At 35.4% G+C, this 21,500-nt stretch overlaps 1 protein-coding gene across 1 annotated transcript in view; it reads right to left on the reverse strand.

Annotated features, from left to right (window-relative positions):
- Positions 1 to 474: 474 nt before the first annotated feature.
- The window catches only part of LOC146159140 (ATP-binding cassette sub-family C member 4-like), a 31,872-nt gene continuing 10,846 nt past the window's right edge, over positions 475 to 21,500 (reverse strand). Inside the window, exons 11-29 of the mRNA XM_083384882.1 lie at positions 21,275 to 21,376; positions 20,795 to 20,986; positions 20,275 to 20,487; positions 19,585 to 19,653; positions 19,228 to 19,357; positions 18,484 to 18,548; positions 18,069 to 18,241; positions 17,507 to 17,646; positions 17,144 to 17,290; positions 16,861 to 16,940; positions 16,479 to 16,629; positions 16,033 to 16,152; positions 11,955 to 12,172; positions 9,261 to 9,455; positions 8,074 to 8,232; positions 5,840 to 5,929; positions 5,404 to 5,576; positions 882 to 987; positions 475 to 498 (exon numbers count right to left, since the gene is read on the reverse strand). Coding sequence (XP_083241008.1) covers positions 475 to 498; positions 882 to 987; positions 5,404 to 5,576; positions 5,840 to 5,929; positions 8,074 to 8,232; positions 9,261 to 9,455; positions 11,955 to 12,172; positions 16,033 to 16,152; positions 16,479 to 16,629; positions 16,861 to 16,940; positions 17,144 to 17,290; positions 17,507 to 17,646; positions 18,069 to 18,241; positions 18,484 to 18,548; positions 19,228 to 19,357; positions 19,585 to 19,653; positions 20,275 to 20,487; positions 20,795 to 20,986; positions 21,275 to 21,376 — 2,547 coding nt within the window. The remainder of the gene's footprint in view (positions 499 to 881; positions 988 to 5,403; positions 5,577 to 5,839; positions 5,930 to 8,073; positions 8,233 to 9,260; positions 9,456 to 11,954; positions 12,173 to 16,032; positions 16,153 to 16,478; positions 16,630 to 16,860; positions 16,941 to 17,143; positions 17,291 to 17,506; positions 17,647 to 18,068; positions 18,242 to 18,483; positions 18,549 to 19,227; positions 19,358 to 19,584; positions 19,654 to 20,274; positions 20,488 to 20,794; positions 20,987 to 21,274; positions 21,377 to 21,500) is intronic.

A 21,500-nucleotide genomic window follows, 5' to 3' on the forward strand; every position in this document is an offset into this window, starting at 1 on the left:
GAATTTACAGTCGGCGTAATTAGCAACCTGTGATAATTTTGTAGTGCTAATTAAGCACGTAACAACCACATCAGTTATATATACCCAGTCAATTAAAGGGCAATTAGAATTGTTACAGAAGAAAACAAAACCGTTTGTGAATTAAAAAAAAGAGGGGAAATGATTCTTTCCAAGTTGAACTCCCGAAAACTCCATGCATCATCTGAATCAAGGCTTTTTGACATTTTCGGCAAAAAAACGATTTTTAGTACTGGCGCAATTAGTATTAAAACGCAGTCTCCTGCCGTTATATCCATCTGCAGTGAGTCTTTATCTTCCATAGACATTTATTTGGTTTGACTTGAAAACTGCAGATTGAAGGCTTTACGAAATTTTGCCTTTTTATAAAAAAATTTTTTAAATGATTTTCGGCAAAAATTCATTTTGCAATACTACTGCAAATAAATATTAAAATGCAATCTCTGTAGATCTAACTTACTTCAGTAATTGCATAACTGTCTAAAAACAAGTATAAGATCACAGCAAATTAATTTCACTTGAAAAACATAGATTAAACATAACCTAAATTTTCGCATTTTTACCCGATTTTGCGATTTTCGGCAAACATTCAACTCAATTTCCTCACACCAATACATGTTCAAATGAGCTTAAATTTGGTATACAACGATTTTAGGTGTCTATCTATAAAAATCCATATGAGGCAGGTGGATTTGAATAAAAAGTGTTTTCGCGACCCGCCCTACTATACACCAAATACGTCAACCACTACACCGTACGTAAATAAACCAAAAATAATATGATGTTGTGTGCGCACACGGGCCGCATTAAAGGTTGGAGCCGCATGTTGTCCAGGCCTGCTTTTACCTTCTACTCATACTTACCATAACAGTGTCGCAGTCGATGATGGTTTCGATCCGATGAGCGATTGTCAACACGGTACAGTCTTTGAAAGTTTCACGTATGGTTTTCTGAATCAGCGCGTCGGTTCTAAAAAATTAAAAAGTACAAGTCTACATCATAATAAATTTTTTTTGTGTGGACGAAAGTTATGAGGGCTTTGCACAACACTGTAGTGCGCTTCAAACAGTGCGGAACGACACTTCAACCATTCAGCTGTGTTTGGCGTGGCGCGTTTTACATTGCAACGTGATAGACGACGGCCTCATATAGTTGTCAATAGTCAGCAGTCAGCGCCAGTTTGCAAAAAGGCAAATATTTGCACTGGTGTTTGACACTGCATAACCCGAAAGAAAGTAAGCTTGGATTAAAATAAACAAACCTGGTGGTTTCAAGAAAAAAAATATTTACCCATGTTATATTTTAACATTTTTACCTAATAAGGTATAACCTAATCCTTATTAACTCGATCAGATTTTTGCAGCAACCTTTTTAAATCTTTGACATTACAAAAATTAATAGCATTTTTAAACCGCCTCGAAACAAGTTTATTGTCCACCAGAAAACGGGTTCGTGAAATAATTTCGGAAAGGGGAATTTGGGTGAATTTAACACAAATATGCGCATAGAAACAAAAAATGCCCAAATAAATTCGAATGGATGCAGACACCTTTAAAGAGTTGTTGAAAAGTTGAACCAAACATTTACAAAAGTGGATACACATTATGGGGGCATTTTACCACATAAAAGAGTTGCAATTACATTTTAGTGTTTTATTAGATTTGCTATATTTTATTGAGAAATAACTAAAAAAAAGTTTTGATTGTAATGCAGTGGGTCTAATAATTCTGGAAACATGGAAATCCATTCGGAAAATGTTTCAGCCAGAATGACTAACTAAACGGCCTATTTACGTAATAGTAATACACGTTTTTGTCGTTTACTATTTTGTCAAATCTCAGAGTTATTTTAATTTATTTTGTGTTAGTTGGCCGTTATAAGTTGCGTTACTTACCTTGGTTAATTTTAAGTATTATACATTTTATTTTGGTTCGTGTTTTAGTATATACGTTGCCTGTTTTATAATTTCCTTAACCTGTTTCTGCAAAAAACAGATATAAGCCGGATTCTTTTGCGCCCCAACCTAATGGCTTAGCGTCCAATACCAGCCACTAGACCAGGACGCCAGCAGGTTTGACCTCGGTGATATACCTAAACAGTCTATTGTACAAATTGCATCTGGTCAAAGGCCTCACTCCTTCGTTAATATTATAAATCGAAAACCTGCCGTGTCCATTCGGGTTCAGCGGTTATCATCATTACGAGAAAAGTATGGAACAAAGTTAACCGTAACCTGTCAAAGTGTCATGCAACAAAGTCTACTCGATATGCCATTCAAACTTTGAAGCCGAGTGACAAAGGAAAACAGCTATCCTATACCACTAGTAGACGGGAGCCTCGATCTTTTATCTAAGGTTTTTAGTATACACTAGATTTAAAATTGGGTATCGGCAAATTCCCTTGGATAAGAGTTTCCGCGAAAAGACCGCTTTCGCGTTCCACATGGGTCTGTTTGAGTTCAATGTGATGCCAATAAGTCTTTGCAATTCCGCTGCTAGTTTCTAGCGACAAATGCGTATTGTTTTGAAAGGCATAGAATGGCAAGGAGTAGGCTACACGCTTATTTGAATCATATCATTGTGTTTGGGTGCAACTTTCAGGAGCATCTGGAGCGATTGGAGAGCCTGCTACATCAACTTGCTGACGCGGGCTTCACACTCAGGCCCAAGAAGTGCGCTCTTTTTAAGTAAGAGGTAAAGTTTTTACGCCACATTGTATCTACCGAAGGTGTTTTGTGTGACCCCGAAAAAATCGCTGCAGTAAAATCATGACCGGCCCCGAATAATACAAAGCAAGTACGACAGTTCGTTGGTTAAACTTCCTATTACAAGTTCATACGTGATTATGCCAAAATAGCTGCGCCGCTGCAACGTCTAACAGGAAGGTCGAGGCCATTCGCATGGTCGGACAAGTGCCAGACAAGCTTCACCAAACTAAAATCTTCTTTGATAAGATCATTAGTCCTTCGCTACCCTGATTTTCAGAAAAGAACACGAAAAAAAACGAAATTTTTCAATCACTCGCAAAGAATTGTTAGCGGTCGTTTAAGGCACCAAGTTATTTCGCTGCTACCTCCTAGGCCAAGCTTTTACTTTGCGCACTGACCACGTTTCTTTTAAATGGCTAAAGCAGTCTAAGGACCTCTATTGACAGTGTGCCCGATGGGTCGAGCACATGTCGCAATACGATTTTAATCTAATACATCTTTCAGGTGTCAAACACAAAACTGCACACTTTTAGTCGAATAGGCGAAGACCGATGCGCCGAAAGTCGCTACTAAGTTCGTGCCTCTAGTGGTTTGATAAAGGGTGAATTAGCGCAAGCACTAGAGCAAGACCAAGAAATAGCTCGAGCTTTCCAATGGTTAAGGCAAACACACAGACCCACATATAACGCTGTGCCAAAAACCTAGCATATGACCAGGCACCTTTGGAGTCAATTTGGCCAAAACTTAAAGACGATTTAATTCATTTCTACGACCAAGATAAAACACTGTTACGACTTGTAACTCCGCATATACTAAGGCCCAAAATCCTTGCTTTACTTCACGATGCAAAGCTAGGCGGTGGTCACCTGGGAATCCGTAAAACATGAACATGCGACACTTCTGGCCAGGCTGGCACGAGGAGACTGAACGGTATTGCATGGAATGTCGTGAGTGAGAATTGAATATTAACAAACCATTAAAACACCAAAAGCCCCCTTGGTACCATCTTGCGAAGAATACCCTTTAGAAAGGGTAGAAATATGGTAAAAAATTACCGAGTAAAATTGGCAAAAATATAGCAAACAATAGACGTCTGCTTATAATTATCACCTTGCCCAAATTTAATAACATGGCCGTACGCATTATTTACCCAAATTGTGCTTATGCAATTTATTTTTCGATCATTCCCAGAATACTTCGCCGTATTTGAATAGAGAGTCGCGGTTAATCAAGGCCATGGAGAAAAGGCCATGTAATACAGTTTCATCCATCGTAGAACGCAGGGAAGCATTGCTAGAAGCTTAATTTATATGACGTTCGTGAATTATGTCGCCAGATTGGACCATTAATAAAACAAGCTCGAAAGTTTTCTTGAAGGTAAGGCAAATGTTCTTTTGGTTTTGAAGCGGCACACATAAAAATGAGTAAACAAATAAATTACATATCATGATTGCAAAAATATTGTAAAATTAATTTTGCACCCTCTTTACCAAACTAACGTACAAAAAAAATGAATCCCTGGCAACTACCCCTTTCACATCTAAGCCATAAGTTCAGCCTGGAAATTTTCGGCCTATATCTGTTTTTGCTTGCAGAAACAAGTTAAGGAAGCTATAGTATAGATAGAACATACAACGTTAATAATAAAGCACAAACCAAAGTGAGATTATTAAATATTAAAAGCAACCCTGATAAATAGGGCGCTTATTTTTTGACCTAAACATGAAAAATTTTGACTCATAAAATTGATATTTTTTTTCTAAAAAAATTATATTTGACAAAATTTTGACTTATTAGGAAAAAATCTACTGAAACTACGCATTAGTGTTTTGATGTCGCCCGTCACTTGTTTTTTGGTGTTCGGTGGAACACAAATCAGTTATTTATACATTCCAAACTCTTGAAAATGCTTATTGATATTTTAGACTTATCGAACGGACAAAAACTATGAAAGTGCTTGAGAAAAACAAGGCGCTGTTTATTTTTTAAAATTGTTCAGTTTACAGTTTAGTTAAAATACAAGGTAAAAAGAATAAAATAAAAAATAACAAAAAACTATCATATTATCGAAATATCAAATGCAAATCACCACAGAAAATATACACAGCAAAAACCGTTTAACACATTTGTTCAAATCTGAGATTCACAACTATCTAACTAAAGCAAAATCGAAGTTCTGATAATCTAATGCATTAAACGTAACACGGTTAAAATTTATGTTGATTGAGTGTAATTTAAAATACAGCCTTTGTTAATTTTTGTAACGATTTTTTTTATCTTATAGTCAATATAGTGTACGTTGAGGCCTAATAGATGAATAATTAACGTTATAAAACGTTTTTTATGTGTTTGCATTCAACTTGTCGATAATCAAACATAATGTTTAAGAAATGTACATATCTCTTGTTTTTCTTTTTGCCACCATTGATTAACTTATTTACCACAAAGTCCGGTCAAAGTTATAGGACTTTCATTGTCCCAACGAAGACAATACGTTGACTTTATATAATTCTGAACAGCCACCAGTTATACAATAGCCAACTCTAGCGCAAGTCACCGGACAGAATGTTAGGAGTGTTCATGGAAAATAACTTCAATTTTGTTACTTTTTTACTACGACAACAGCTTTATCGAGTTTGGAAATGTTGCCTACCAAGTTAACGTTCTCAACGTTTTACCTCAAATCAACATTTGCTGTGGCCTCATCAATTACCAGCACTTTGTTCCTCCTCAGCACTGCGCGGGCGAGGCAGATCAGCTGACGCTGGCCCACGCTCAAGTTCGATCCGGCCTCGGAAAGTTCTGTCTCGAGCTTGGGTGGAAAGCTCTCCACCACTTGCTTCATTTCGACCTGAAAGTTAGAAACTAATTCTAGGTTCTAGAAAGTTCCAGCTATTTCACAATTTTCGACATTTGAAATTTCACGATTTTCGACTTTGATCTAAATTATGGTAAACATAGAGAGAGAAGGTATTAAGTTGTCTATTGAATTTTGTTCGTTCTACTAGGGCCTAGAGTCTAGGGCTAAGTTGATTACAAACTCTAGTGTCCTTATTTAATTTTACGCACAATAATTCTATTATTACTCAACTATTAAAAATGTATTTAACTTACTTTATCGAGGGCATCCCAAATTTCTTCATCTGTGTAAACTGAAAATAGATCCAAGTTCTTACGAAGGCTGCCCGCAAAAAGAACAGGGTCCTGAATAAAATCGTGGAAAAGTTATTCTATAAAACGTCAACCAGTGAATCTTAACCGAGGGTGCCAACCAATTTTTCACGGAATGCCAACCTATTCTTAGAAGGGCACACATTATTATTAGTCAGATGAGATAAGTTGATGAAGATATACGTTGTATGAATTGATAACCAAGTTATAATCTCCCCAAAAATGTAGTTTGTCAACTTTCACATATAACTGAAACCATTTTTTTCCCTGTATATTTCCTATAATAGTTTTGCAATGCAGCTATTGTACTGCGAGTCACGCATTTTTAATCATAAACATTATGTATAATTACACTGGTCAACAGAAAATTTTAAACGAATATGTGATAGATTAATTCTTAATGTGTTTTCGGCGCTGATTCTGAAAATTATTTTCTAGCACTTAAGGTTTTTGAAATATTCTCATTTTATTTTTTTGGATGTTTTGCTTGATTATTAATATAGACACATTGCGCACTGTGACCTTATCCAACTATAATGTGATTCGCGCACCATTCTATCTGTTTTTTTTTACTGATATTAAAAACAATATAGGATAGATCTTTTATTAACGTTTTTTGTAATTAAGTAGTTAATTTCCTGATGTAAAATCTCTTCCTGAGCTGAGTATAAATGTTGTTTAAAAAAGTTTTCGTAGCACTACAACAGAACAAAAACAAAACGAATAAATGTTCGGTATTGTCAGATTTTAATAGTAATGTTGTTGTTTATCCTTTTTACTTATTTTTTTGCTCTAGGAACAGAAAAGTGGGCTTTTTAGCATTCCTTTACAAACAGTTTTAACTACTAAGCTAAACAAAACGATAGGATTCTTAATCGAACAAAATATTAGTAAAATTGCAAAGGATGCACAATGCAAAAAGGTGGAATGACGCGCTTGGCTGGCATTTAGTGACTGTGTGCTAACTTTTTAGAAAATGCAACTTGCATTATTTTCCGGTCGGTGTTTGAAAATCTGCTTAGCTTAGCATTTGATGGGTTATGCCTGCCACTCAAAATGCATTTTTTGCACACTTAGTTAAACTAATTTCCAGAAAACCTGGGTTCAGTTAGTGACGATCAAAAACTACATTTTAAGCTATAAAACCCCGTCACCAAGGATTTTATAAATGTAAATAGTGAAAAATTCCATCATAGAAGTACTATTGTGGTGAATCGAGTTATGTGTATAAAAAAATATATGTCAGACATTTTTTAGGCCATGTATCACAGCTGTGCGTTGTTTTCAAAGCGCTTTTAAAAAAAATTAAAATTGGTGATATCTAAAAAATGTGATGTGCTAGAGAAAAACTAAAGGTATATTCGGAATCGGCGTGAAAAATAAATCTAAGATAAAACATTCACATTCTCGTTTAAAAAAAAGTGAAAATTTGTTGACCAGTGTTATTTTTGTTTCACGTCATATTTTGACGATGTATCAATACAGCCTGGACGGGTGTAGAGTCAAATGTTCTTTACAACATATTTGTTAAAATCATATATATATAGCGAAAATGATTAAAATCATACATATATAGCGAAATGAGAAAAATGTGAAAATTTGTTTTGTCTGTCAAATGCATCATATATCCAAAATTAACAGATTACCAATTTTAACCAAATATATGTTTAATTGTTTTCGGTAGGTGTAGCGTATTTTACATCAACGTTAAACACTACATAGTAAATAAAAATCTCGTGCTTAGTGTTTGCCATTTTAGAAGTCATAAAGCGCTGGCGAGGGTGAAACAGCGTTACCATGTTCTAACTTCCGTCAGCAACGTATTTCCTATACATATCGCGCGACACGCGACTTGCGTGGCTTAAAATAAAATCGCGCTTTACAAAATCCTGACAACTGTACTAAATGTCTTGTTTCAATCTATAAAGGCTATGTTGTGTAGAAGAATATTCGCTAACTCATTTGGCTGGCCGTAAAATATGCAAATTAACAATACAGTTTATTATAAGATTAGACTGAATTTTATCTGAGCAGAGCAATAACGTCAGAACTTATGCTATTCTAAATAAATATTAATAACGTTAAAAGTAATAATATTAAAACGTTATAGCAAGATACATAAAAATATCCTTAGACGTACAAATATATAACTGCTTGTCTGTTTTTTTTAGTTTTACCTGGGGAATCACCGACATCGAGGAGCGAAGCTTGGTCAAACCGATCGTTGAAATGTCGACGTCGTCTAGAAATATTTCTCCTCCGCTGAGCTCGTTCAAGCGAAACAGTGACGCGACAAGAGAACTTTTTCCCGCCCCGGTCCTACCGACAATTCCAAGCTAGGAAGAAAAAAACATTTGTATTTAGCATTCTTGGGTTTGATCTGATAAAATATAAACTATGTTTAACATAAACCAGTGCCTCCTAACCGATGTGGCGCAATACCATACCATGTGTGCCGCGGTGTAAAACGCCTTTACTTTATTTCCAAAGGTAGTACTAATATCGAAATCATACCGGCATTTAGTTGTATGCAATAATTCTGGTAAACTTATATATTACCTTTGGTACACGATGCACGAATCTGTAATGTAACATGAAAATCAATGTCAAAGACAAATAGGGTAAAGCACCACATTAACTGATGATAATACAAGTGCGTATCCGTCTATATTAAGATGACTTATATTGACTGCACCTTTTTGACCTTAACATTCATTTGCTAGCTATATGTTACCTTAAATCGCACAAAGGCGTATTTTGAAAACACTTTTTAACAAATTCAACTATCAGGCCATTTAGGCGTATAAACAATACAACAATAGTTTCCAACTTTTTATAAGTACACCTATATCACTTAAACACTGTATACTTATACGCTCGAAATCCATGCAAGTTCAATATAAAATAATAGGCACTTTTGTTCTGTGTTTCGTCTCGGTCCGCACTGTATGTTTTATATTAAAGTACAACATGCAATGTTCAAATGAGTTCCAATTTGTCTTTTTACTAGCCATCGTAAGGTGTAAGTCCCAGGACACTGAGGGAATTATTTTAGGACTTTAAAATCTTAAATTAGATAAAAAAGGAAAATATGACAACTATCGCGCCTTCATGGCATATAACCATAAAACAATCTATTCGCCATCGACTGTATTGGATATTGGCCCATTTGATTTTTGTATACGTGTACCGTCAAACATTTTAAGCCCTATGATGTGCCACAAGTGACAAAATGGTGCGGAGCACTGATAATATTACTTGTATAGCTACTCGATCAAAAATAATGCTTTAGAAAATGGTCCAATGAAATTGTTTTAAAAATTTATTTCGTATTTTAACGACATAAGGATAACCTCTTGTTTACCTTTTCGCCTGGTTTTACTTCAAAGCTGATTTGTTTCAGAACGTCGGGACCATCTTTGTAATGGGCAAAGGAAACTTTATTAAACCTTATGTAGCCCCTGGAAGGCCAACATGAGCCAGGATCAGTTCCAGATACTATGTGGGGCGCCTCTGGTGGCAGCTTTGCATATTGCTGGATTCTTTCGACCGACGTCATCTAACAAGCAAAACATATACAGGGTTCCGTAAATAAGTGAATACACTAACATTGCTATTAAATATATTAAATTTAATTCTGCTGTTTATATTTAATCATTGGAACTGTAATTGAACGAAACAAGTTATCAATACAAAAATCTAGTGATCTAGTGGAAGGACATTGAGTGTTCTGCAGACAGTGTGAAAGCGTCACGATTTTTAATAGATTAAAGCCAAAACTTCTATTCGAAGATGAAGTAGTGAGCTCGGCCATTTCGTGTAATCTTTGCAGAATTCTTACTAAATACCTAATATGCATTCCTAAAAAATACAGGTAAAGTACAATCTTAAAGCACGTTTATTTATACAGTTCGATAGCTTAAATACTTCCGATACTGTACGAATGTCTGGTATTTTCATTTTTCTGCAGAAGCATGTTAGAAGAGCCTTATACGATTTAGTGTCCATATAAATCCGTAACATAAATGTGTGTCTTTCCATTTCTCGCCAGCCATGGGGTTGGAAAAAATTGTTATTTATTACTGCCATTAAATTTGGAAAATATTAGTAAAAGGGCTGAAATGAACATATTTATAAGCGTTGTGAGTTTAATTTATTTAGAAATAAGTCCTAAAATCATCGAAATAAAGCCTAAATGGCCAAAATAACGCCTGAAACTGTAGGTCAGGGGTTCCCAACCTTTTTACGATCTCGTACCACTTGGACGCTCTGTAGTGTTACGCGTACCACTTCTTGCAGAAAAATAATTTGATCGAATCATATTTTTAGCTTACAACTAGCATCATTCAACGCTATTTGTAGCTTAAGGCTTAAGCCAGTGTTTCTTAATATTTTTAACTTGGGGGCGCACCTAGAGACATATCAAAACGCGGCGGCGCACATTGCGAGCGAAGCGAGCGCTACATTTTCGAGTTTTACGGGTATTTCTCTTAAATTGCTTGCAATTTTTTATTATATAGGATTTATAATTGCATATCTTTAAGGATACTCCAGCCTTGAGACCAAAATAAGAACAACATTAACTTCGGATTAAGAGACAGTTAGGGCGTAAATAGGACTAAATAGGAAATACCTACTCCTAATAGTCGTAAAAATGACGAAATCGTAATCAGACCTAAATGGCCAAAATAAGGCCTAAACAACTTTTTATCTAACCCCAAACACCATTCATAACTGTCACTAACTTCCCGAATATTTTCAACCCTAACCCAATTGCTGAATGCTAACACAACCAACTATACCGCCTAAAAGCTCAAACAGAGGCAAAAAATGCCAAATGCCCCAATCATCCCATACCTTTTCGCTACAATCTTGGGCGTAATTTTGCTCATTTAAGTCTTATTCCGATCAATTTTGGTCTTAATTCGACATGTTTTGGTGTTATCTAGACTATTTTAAATCTTATTCTGCCGTGGTCACAACTGCGAATTTGGCGTTATTATGTCAGTGGTCTTATAGTACCGTGTTATTATGGATTAATTATCTGACTTATAGATATTGTTGCTTTGTAGGTCTTATTGTGTTTTCTATTTGAATGTACTGTTGAATTAATGAGATAAGCTTAATAGAAAAGTAAAAATACATGTTTTACATATTAAATTATTTTTTTCTTTTGCTCGCGGCTCACCTGGCAGCCTTCCATGGCACACTAGTCACGAGGCGCACCGATTGAGAAGCGCTGGCTTAAGCTATAAAACAGTAGATTATGTCTATCAAGAGCATTTGGCATAATTAACACCCACAGTCTCACAGAGTTGTACGACTTTACGGACCAACTGTGGTCCTTGTCAACAATTGACATGGCCTGTATTTTGAAGATTGCGTTGTTTTGAAACATCAGGAATAGTTACGTAACAATAAGAATGGGCTTCGGGGAATTTTATTTTTTATTTTTTTTTTTTTAAATGAAACCAGAAACCAAAATATAAAGTTGTGAATCCAGGGTTTTGTGAAAAAAAAACGGATGCTCGTCGCGTACCACCTGAAAAACCTTCGCGTACCACACGTTAGGAACCCCTGCTGTAGGGGGAGGGCATAAGACGATCGGGGGCCATGGATCTGGCATCGGCCGTTTTGGGGTCGACGTTTGGGAGCCCAAGTTTAAATGACGCCGTTAGGGCTCCGCTATTTTGGCACCGTATTTTTGGCCCTGCTGGGGGTTAATGGGTGGGGTTAAAATAGATTAGGGTATAAATTATTAGGGAGTTAGTGATGTACTTAGGGGTGGAGTCTGGGGTTAGGTAAAGTGTGGCATAGGCCTGATTCGTACCATTTAGACCTTATTCCGACGGGTTTAGGACTTATTCCGATTTAGACGGTACTATAAGACTATTAGGTATTGTCCTAGTTTGGTCTTAATCCGAACTATGTTTTATTTCGACGTTGATGTTATTCTTGTTTCGGCTTTATGACTATAGTCCGTTATAGTGTCCTGCTTTAAAGAAACAGTAACAAGCAAACACACAAAATGATTAAAAAAATTATATATATTTCTTACATGGCTTTCAATCTCTGTACTAAGCCGGATGCACCACTGGAAAACTTCCATGAGTTGAAGAGAGTAGATCACAATAAGTCCGACGCTACCTGCGTTGATCTCAATCAGCGAGGATGTTACGATAGGGAAAAAGGAAACTAATCCGATGAAGATTGTGCTACATGTCTCCAGACGAAAGCTAAACCATCGTGTTCCGCTCAGAAACAAAAACCAGGCGCCTAAAAAATTAAGTTGGAGTGAAAAACAAACTTAATTATTACCATCTTGTTCTAGAGTTTTCCTGCAGGAGGGTTTTGTCCTGAGTTGTTAAATTTTGCTTTCAACAATACAAGCTTAAAATTGTAATTTTTACTTTTCAGAAATACACCGTGATCTTTTAACATTTTGAAATTCGTTGCGTCTTATGCACAATATGGGTAAATAAGAAATTCATCTGTAATGCTCGTTATTACAGGATATTGTTAAAAAACGAAACCCGCAAAATTGGTATAATAAACAGTCTAATATAAACTTCTCTAAAGTAAAAAATAAATACAACGTGGTACACTAAAACCATGTTTGCAGTCAGAAAGTAAACTCAGGAACAAGCATATCACGCCGTACGGTACGCCAGTAATATAATATACGTTACAAATTTCTCATAGAACAGTGTTACCTCTATTTAAATTACCGCTGACAATAAAATAAATATTCAAAGTACGGTGTACTGTTAGTATTAGATTCAAGTACAGATTTTGTGCCGCAGGCAAATGTAGCCATTTGAAGTCAAATGTGCAAAATCAGTGTTCTGTGCCACGCCAATCATTCTGTAGTCAAATGTAGCCTATTATATCTATAACCCGTTATTAATTAAAAAAATGTTAAACACTAAATTTTCAAGTTTTTTAGTTTTCTATTTACTTATATATTATGTTTTAGGGATTCAACAATGTTTTATGAGCTCACCATACGACAGCATATTTTTAATACAATAGTGTTTGTTCATAAAATACTATAAGTTTTGTAATTTTTCCTTCATTTTTAAAGCTCTTGTTTGTGGTACAATAAAATAATCATGGCAGATGATGGGTTACCGATAGCCTACACCATATTATTATTATACCCCACGTATAACAGTTAGTCATAGAAAAACACTATTTTGATACCATACAAGCCTGAATATCAATTGATAAAAAATCATTTTTCTGTACTAAATCAATGTGTTCAATAAAATGAGCCAAAATCACCAATAAACTGAGTCATGGTATAAATTTGCTGATTTTTTTTAATTGCCCTAAATATGACGTTACAAAATGTCCACTAAAAAGATAAGTTTATATGTAGAGCGGCGAAAGTGTTAAAATGTATTTTAGGTAAATAATTGAATAACTGCCGGAATTTATGTGGAAATAGTTCCTCAAGTCGTACGCACCATCATAAATCTAAAGGATTTTGCACGGAGAGTTATTATGCTTTTATGGGGGCTGAGCACCCCAAGCTTTCATTTGGGATGCCCTTGGCACCCTAAGCACCCCAAACTTGTCGGTGTGTAGATCGGAGATGGCCTAAATCAGTGGTTCTCAACTTTTTATGTTTCGTGCCCCTTGGATAGGCTTTCAACTCTCGTGCCCCCTGCTTATAAAAAATACCTAGCATTGCATTTAACGTGTTTTTACTTGTTTAACTACTTTTTTTGTTAAACGAAGTTTTTTTTAAACATTAAACAAAGTCCAACGAATAAACGCACTTACTTACTTTTTAATAATTTATCAAATCAGTCGTTTCACTTTAAATTAATTTGGTTAGTCATTGCAAAGCTTGTTCTTGTACTTCGCTGAGGTATTTTTTTATTCGCATCTGTTTTGTATTTAGCAAAGCAAATGTCTCTCATTACATACATTCAGAAGATTTGTGGATTTCGTTTTATACACGCAAGATCAGAAAATCGTGCTTCGCAAAAATAGGTGTAGTTGCGAATTTAACGCACATTACGATGGCCTTCTTAAAAAAGAGTGGGTACGAATCTCGGATAGACAAGAAAAAATGGAGCTATCATTTTTGTTATCAATTGCTAGCTTTATTGCATTGTAAAAGAGGATTTTGCCAGCAATTGCTTTTTAAACTTAACGAGCCTCTATGATTCGTCTGTGTTTTATAATGCCTAACGTTTTTACGCCGAACTTTAATTGTATTGTGGGGATGCGCAGTCGAAAATAACACAGGTTTGTACTTTGCCGCGACAAGCTACCTGCTCGCAAAATAAAATAAACTAATCATAACAAAACAGTTTAACTGACGGGTAGCGATCTGCAAAGTAGAATCCAAAGATATTCTATAATAGTAGGTATAGATTACAAATGATTAACAATTTAAACAACTGTCACTTAAAGAAGTTGTTTAAATTAGAGTGCATATAACGACACGAAAAAGTTATCAATAACATGATAGAAACACCAGGTTGTTGCCCAAACTTATCTTTGTCCATATAGTTGGTGCAATGCAAAACAATGTTGTGTTTTAGTTTTACTTCATTACAAATGTGATATATTGATTAGGCAGTCAAATAATATGCTGCAAGGAATACATAGCTACCATTGCCAATAATGCGTTACTATTACTTGACAATTACGCTGTGGCGTAATACTTGAACAAATATTTGATCTAGAGCTAAATATGACCTAAGGTTGACCTTGAGTATTCCAGCAGTGCACTTTGGACGTTTTGCGATTAAATGTTTCTTTTGCAACTTAACGCCCTTAAAACAATTGCGAAATCTTTGCACCTGACATTACACGTTAGTTGCTCGCCCTACAGCATTTGATTGGTACCTAATAATTAGGGTTTTTTATACTTTGACCTGATGAAGTACAGTTGTTTGAAAGCTTGTCGAGAATTCAATAGAATTTGTCTTTACATAGTGCCATCTAATTACCCTAATAATAATTTTCGGCAAGTAATTGGTCCCCCGAAAAAAAAAAACTAACGCCGCACTAGGCATATATGGCTACACCAAGCATCAATTTGATTGTTTTCGCCACAGCCATAGGCGGCCTTAGCCATAACTTGCCACTCGCGTATGTACGTTTAGGCGTAACTCCGCGATAAAATGAACAATTTTTGTAACTTCCCCATTCCAATTTGGATTCGAATTTTAGGATCCGAAATTGAGTAATAACTATTATCAAACGACGTGTCAGAAATTATAACATGTTACAGTTATAATCAAAGAAATTTACAGTCATAATAAAATCACAAATTTAGAGCAAGTGAAAAATTTTGAAAATAATCACACTTAAATAGTTGGGGTTTGAAATAATACGACCTATGGCTAGACAGTTATGCCCGTGCCCCCCCAGGGGGTTAGCCTAAATCCATATTCAGCCATTAGAAACGATAAATTCAAAAATTAATTGTAAATCTTTCTAATGACATCCATTAGGTGTTAGCCTTATTATAAACGTTTATTATTAATAAATTTTCATTTATTTCTAGCAGTAACGCCAATGTGGCTGCAATGTCCCCAAATGACAAAACACGTTTATTAGCACTCTGTCCTTATAACCAAGAGCATGATTGTCAAGTCCAGCAAAAGTGAATATTTTTGAAAAGGATAACAAACTGTATGTGCAAAAAAAGATATCTCCTCACCCTTAAACGTAAATGACAATAATGACTTCAAATGGGAGCAAATATTCTTATGACATTTCTGTCTTACTCAAAATCAGTCATTAATAATTCTAGTAATTTGAAAGAGAAATATATTTTGCCACAAAATAAGGCATCTTAAGTCGCTAAGAAAACAACAACAAAACAATGCAAAAACATAAACTGGTTGGTAGCAATGCAATTAAATGGAAAATTGGCAATAAAACCAAATGCAATTTGCCGCCCAACCTCTGTTTCATCTTTGTGACATAGCCGAAGATAAATGGCATACCATGTGCTAAATTAAAATTCCAGGTGTTAAATCGACTGACAGTGCTTGGGACAACGAAATCTTTAACGATTCATCTTCAAACAACTATTCTGATTTTTGTTATAATTTTTAGTTTATCCTACTCTATCAACCGGACTTGTGATAGAAACTGCTTGATCTTACTGCTGTGCAAGTCCTGATATTCGTGGAAGCGTTCTTCGAATATTCCTTGCATTCGAAATGCACGCACAGTGGTCATCCCTTGCAGTGTGGATGTTAGATGAGAAAAAACAGGACTCCTGTCTGTTTAAAACCATTTAGAAATTGAATTGTTTATGTAATTAAATTGGACCAATTTGTGAAATCTATATGATTAACCTTATTATGCTAATTAAAACGGTTTACGACGATCGATTGGACAGCGTTTTCTGTTTAAGACTATAGGCCCAAACATATCATGCAATTATATTTGTAGCGTTATTTGTACCATAAGCTCCCTTATGAAAACCGATATCAATTTATAAGGACAAAAGTTCGCAGTTACAGAAATGCTGCTATAGAGTTGCAAAAGTGGGACATCATTTTCATGAGTTAGGTTTCTATACCAAAATTTTTCAGAAAGATCTCACTTGCTCCTTCTATGCGCTTGACTTCACGTGATGTCTTGACATAATAGCGACGTATCCAGATGAAGTAAATCACTAGAGGTATTACAACAATCAGGACGAAGTAGCTGATGACGGCACAAAGTATAACGACCGAAATCACCAAGAAACTGGTCTGCAGAAAAATTTGAACTACCAAACGTAAGATTAATTTCAATGTAATTCAATATTACAAGATTTGGGTAATATCTGATAGTAAATTTCGCCAAACCAATTTATATACAAGATATTCGTTTGATACATTATGTAAAATTTAGCACGTTGTTATGGGTATAGACATCTTATTTTATGATACTTTATGACTCTCGCTTTACAAATAAACAGTTATTTAACAAAGAATGCTTACGAAAGAAAATTCGAGGTACATCCAAGGCAGTAATTCGTCAGTCTGTCCCATGTCTTTTGAGAAACGATTGAGTATTCGACCTGATGTATACGTGTAGAAAAAGTTTTACTAAAAACTAGATTAATCGAACACTAATTAGCCACCCTGAGCAACTATAGGTTAGCTTACATTGAATTAAAGTCATTTAAAATAATCAGAAATAATTAAAGGAATAGTTTGTAGATGTAAACATATATATACCTTGGATTTAATAATCTAATATTTTTGGGTGTAAAAAAATTACCGGTTGGGTTGACATCAAAGAATCGAATGGGTGCTTTCAAAATAGCCATCAACATATTTTCATGCATTCGCCTTCCCGAAACAACCAAGTGGTGATTTTGATATATAGCTCGTATGAACATAGCAGCAATAAACGCCATCGTTAGATCTGAAGTGAGAGAAGTTGTAATTGGTTAAAGATACTATGAAAATACATATATTTTTTTGGAAAATACATTTTTTTTATAAGGAAGGGGCGCTGCTACAATATTGAATTTTAAATCAGTTTTAAATAAAAGTAAATCTGTAAACTTTGTTCAAAAAAGTTTACTTCACAAGGTTTAAAAAACACACAAACTAAACAAAGTACAAATAAAATGCTTACAAAGAAGTATTAAAATGTAGTAATCATCGTCAAATTGAATTTCTGGGTCTGCTGTTGAGTACAGAGGAGTGGGAAGCTGACTGAAGTTTTTTATTGAAGGTGGAGGTATGCTGGAATAGAAGGACGCAGATCGATCAACCCTGCAAATTAAAACATCGTGGATTATATTTTATGTACAATTAGACTAAGGAGGTATTTATTAAGTTTGTTGGTGAGTTCTGCGGTTAACCTTATATGGTAAAAAACAGTTTGGGAAAAGAAAATGTGATTTGCAACGTTGCCAAACCTTATCGCTCGTTCAATGAATCGAATCAACCCACTAAAACAAGCAATTTCGGTCACACAAAACGGCATTAAAGTAAGACGTAATAAGAATATCAAAGCCCATACAGAAGTAGGTATCATTTTGGACGTTTCGAATAACTCTTTATTCATTTTCAACATCATGTTGAAACGTCCAAACTGATACCTACTTCTGTATGGGCTTTGATATTCTTAATACGTCTTACTACAACCTCCAACCATTATGCTCCAAAGGCATTAAAGTAGTTAAAAAAATTACCAGACAGAGATCCACCAGTCGCAAATCACGTACAGTGATTGATTTGCAAGTATGATAACCAGTAGTATGCAGAATCCGAGTTTATCGCTGGCCAAGTATTCCATATAGCAGTTAAGTCCGATGCTTCCCTGCACATTGTTCTCCTCGTGCGCAATTTCGGCCACGTGTTTAATCTAAAAAAATATATATATGTACAAAAAATAAAAAAAATTGTTAAAAAAATATATTTCATAAAATATAGTTTAGAATTAGATGAAAGGGTCAATATAAGAATATTGAATTTTTCTATTGTTTGACCATCCTTAGGAGAACCTCATTGACACCGAAAATTTTAATGTTACTCAACAGTAAAGCATACTTCATTAAAAGCTGCACCTTTTTCTTAACGTATGAAAATAGCATACTTATATGTTACCTCATTATCACTTTGTATTCCCCTATTCTGGTCAAAATCCATTGTGTCAAAATGGTGCAATTCTTCTAAACATACAGATTTAAGATGCCTTTGTGTAAATATTGAATGTAGGTTGTTGCCATCTAATAGTCAAACGTGAAATCAATACGGCAAAATAGGCGGATCGAGGAGTTTTGTCCTGAGGGGTCATGGAATTTTTCTAATGATGTTACAAAGTAACGTCACAAAACAATTTATCTTAAAACACCGGTTGATCTCAACGAAGCTCGTCAAATATGCAAATTAAAGCCAGTCTTGTTGAAATTAAAAACTTCAGTTGTTTTAAATTGAAATAAGAATTTTAATTGAAATTTCGATTAGAAAAAATACGTGATGCTTCAAAGAGATTCAAATATTCCTCGAAATAATGGCATTTTTTGCTTGAAATAACGACGTCCAATGAAACAGAAATCGGATTTTGTTAATTTTTCTGAGTTACACTGCGCAATATGCCATAATATGCGAAAAATCCTTGTGCTGGATAGGTTAAAATGTCAAAACAAATGCATATATGTAGTTTAACTCGGCTAAAAGTATATTTGGGGGTCCTGGCCTGGTTCTCCTTTGATGCAACAATGGGCCTCATAGTCATTTTTAGTCAGGCCACAATTAGGCGGTGACCCACAGTTTGCCGATCACTGCTTGACGTTTAAAAACAATCCTTGTTTATTAGTTTAACGAACTAGGAAAACATATCAACTATACCTGGTCCAGGTAACCTGGAGTAACCTGGATTGGAGTTCACCTTGTCGTTGTCGCCACGCTTCAATAGAGACGCAAAATCCGTCCCGTCTGCTTTCAGCTCAGCAAAGCTCCCAAACCCGGTGACTTTTCCCTGTAAGACAACTAGTATAGTCACTATTTAAACACCTGGAGTTTTCCAGGTTAAATAGGGTATTTAAGAGTTTTAATACCATGTAATATTAAACCTGGTATGGAAATCATTTGCTAGGCTTTTTCTAAGATGTAAAGTAAATATTATAATTACCGTTGCAATAGATGCGAAATTCACGCATACATATATTTGAATAACAAAAGAACCAACAGACAAAGACTACTTGCCTCATTTAAAATGACGATTTTGTCAGCGTCCTTAAGGAACTGCAACTGATGCGTGACGAGTATGCGGGTCTGCGCGGAAAACTTGCGTAAACAGTAAAAATGAACAAAACGACCGTTTATGACAAAGATTGTATGTTCTTAAATCTCAACGAAAAAACAATTTAACGTAGGTCGGATAGTCAAATGGCAGACTTAAGACAAATAAATGAAACATTTTTTGTTTTCTGTCTATTGACAATACCCATCTTTTAATCGGAGGTATTGTGCCAATTTAATTTGCGACCAAATATAAACGCAATCCAGCTCGTTTTCCGTGTTTTTATGCAGCGTTACATCTGTGGAGTCAATGACCTTTTGCAAACATGTTTATCAAAACCATCCTGATAAAGGAAAATATAAAATAAACACTATGTAATTTGTATTCCCCAAATTGGACAATTTAAACTTAAGAATCGCTTTTTTCGCAATTGGCGAAAAATAGGAGTTTGAAGCAACTAATTTAAACCAAAGTATGCCTTCTAACCCTAAAAACGCGTGTTGCATTATTTTGAAAGGGTACGCCCAAAAAGGCAGATAAGCGGACGGTCTACGCAAACTAAACAAATTTGGAGAACTCCTGCTTTAAGGAGTACAACTAACCAAAAAAAAAATGTTTACGTCTCATAAAGTTAATCATACACGAAATCGTACCTTGTCCTTCAAAAGTCCGCAAATGCATTCGGTGAAGAGTTGGTTTGCCACAGAGACGTCCACTGCGCTAAGGGGGTCGTCCATCAGCACGATGGCGCTGTTTCGCCTGTAGGCCGCCCGGGCCAGGCTCACCCGGGCTTTTTGGCCCCCGCTCAGGATAACTCCCCTCTCACCCACCAATGTTTGTTCGCCGGTATTTAGGAATTGCAAATCCTAATACACATAGGCAACTGTTCTATAGATATTTTTAAATACCTTTGAATATTTGCATAAATTACACCAGGGTTTCAGAGAAACATTCTTTTTGTTTATGTAATTTCTTAAATTGAAATAATTCAGTAGTCGTGTGTCAGCTTTAGAGCTTACACAAAATAAAACGTGTTAATGCAAATTACCACAAATAATATACATCTAAAATTATTTACATGTTAGAGCTGGAATAGTAGCCTAACACCTTTATACGCGTTTCTGCACAAAATAAGTTGGACTTAAAAAAACAGGATTGTTGTTTTTTGCAAACTTTGGTAAGGGCACAGGCTTCGATAACCCGATGGAATCTTTCTGCGTCAAATTCCTCCCCGAATAAGATGTTCTCCCTCACCGACCCCGAAAAGACCCAGGGGACCTGCCCCGCGTACACCATCCGACCCCGGCTCTCGATCCGGCCCGATTTGGCCGGAAGTTCTCCTAAAATTGCGCTCAGAAGTGACGACTGAAATAGCAATAATGTTGTTCTTTTATATTTCATCACAAAATATATAAGTTTATTTAGAGTAAAACTACATCTGTAAATTCATACTTGTATTGCAATTTAATTTGGTAAAATGTTCCTAGTGTACCTTTAATTCAGTTCTGTTTTATTGCATTGCTGCGAAAAACTTGAAATGAATTACTTTACTTTTTCAAGTTGACTAATTTAGGCATATTTATTGACCCAAGACTGCCATTTGTAACTATTTGCGATGTTTTATTGATTCTATTTATTAAATATTACATTCACCTTTCCAGAGCCAACTGATCCGATAAGAGCAATCAACTGGCCTTGCTGAAACTCCAGGTCAATTGCGTCCAGGACAACAGTCTTTTTAGCAGTCGCCGTTTCCTTTACATTGAAAACGTTTAAAAAGTATCCCTTGTTCCAGAGAAAAGGTTGTATAGAGTTTTGGATATGTAATTTTGTGATGGTTTTGATATTTAATTGTTTTCAATGTGCCATAAAGTCATGT

The sequence above is a fragment of the Ascidiella aspersa genome, chromosome 3, assembly GCF_963924565.1.
Source record: "Ascidiella aspersa chromosome 3, kaAscAspe10.2, whole genome shotgun sequence".
Taxonomy (NCBI): Eukaryota; Metazoa; Chordata; class Ascidiacea; order Phlebobranchia; family Ascidiidae; genus Ascidiella; species Ascidiella aspersa.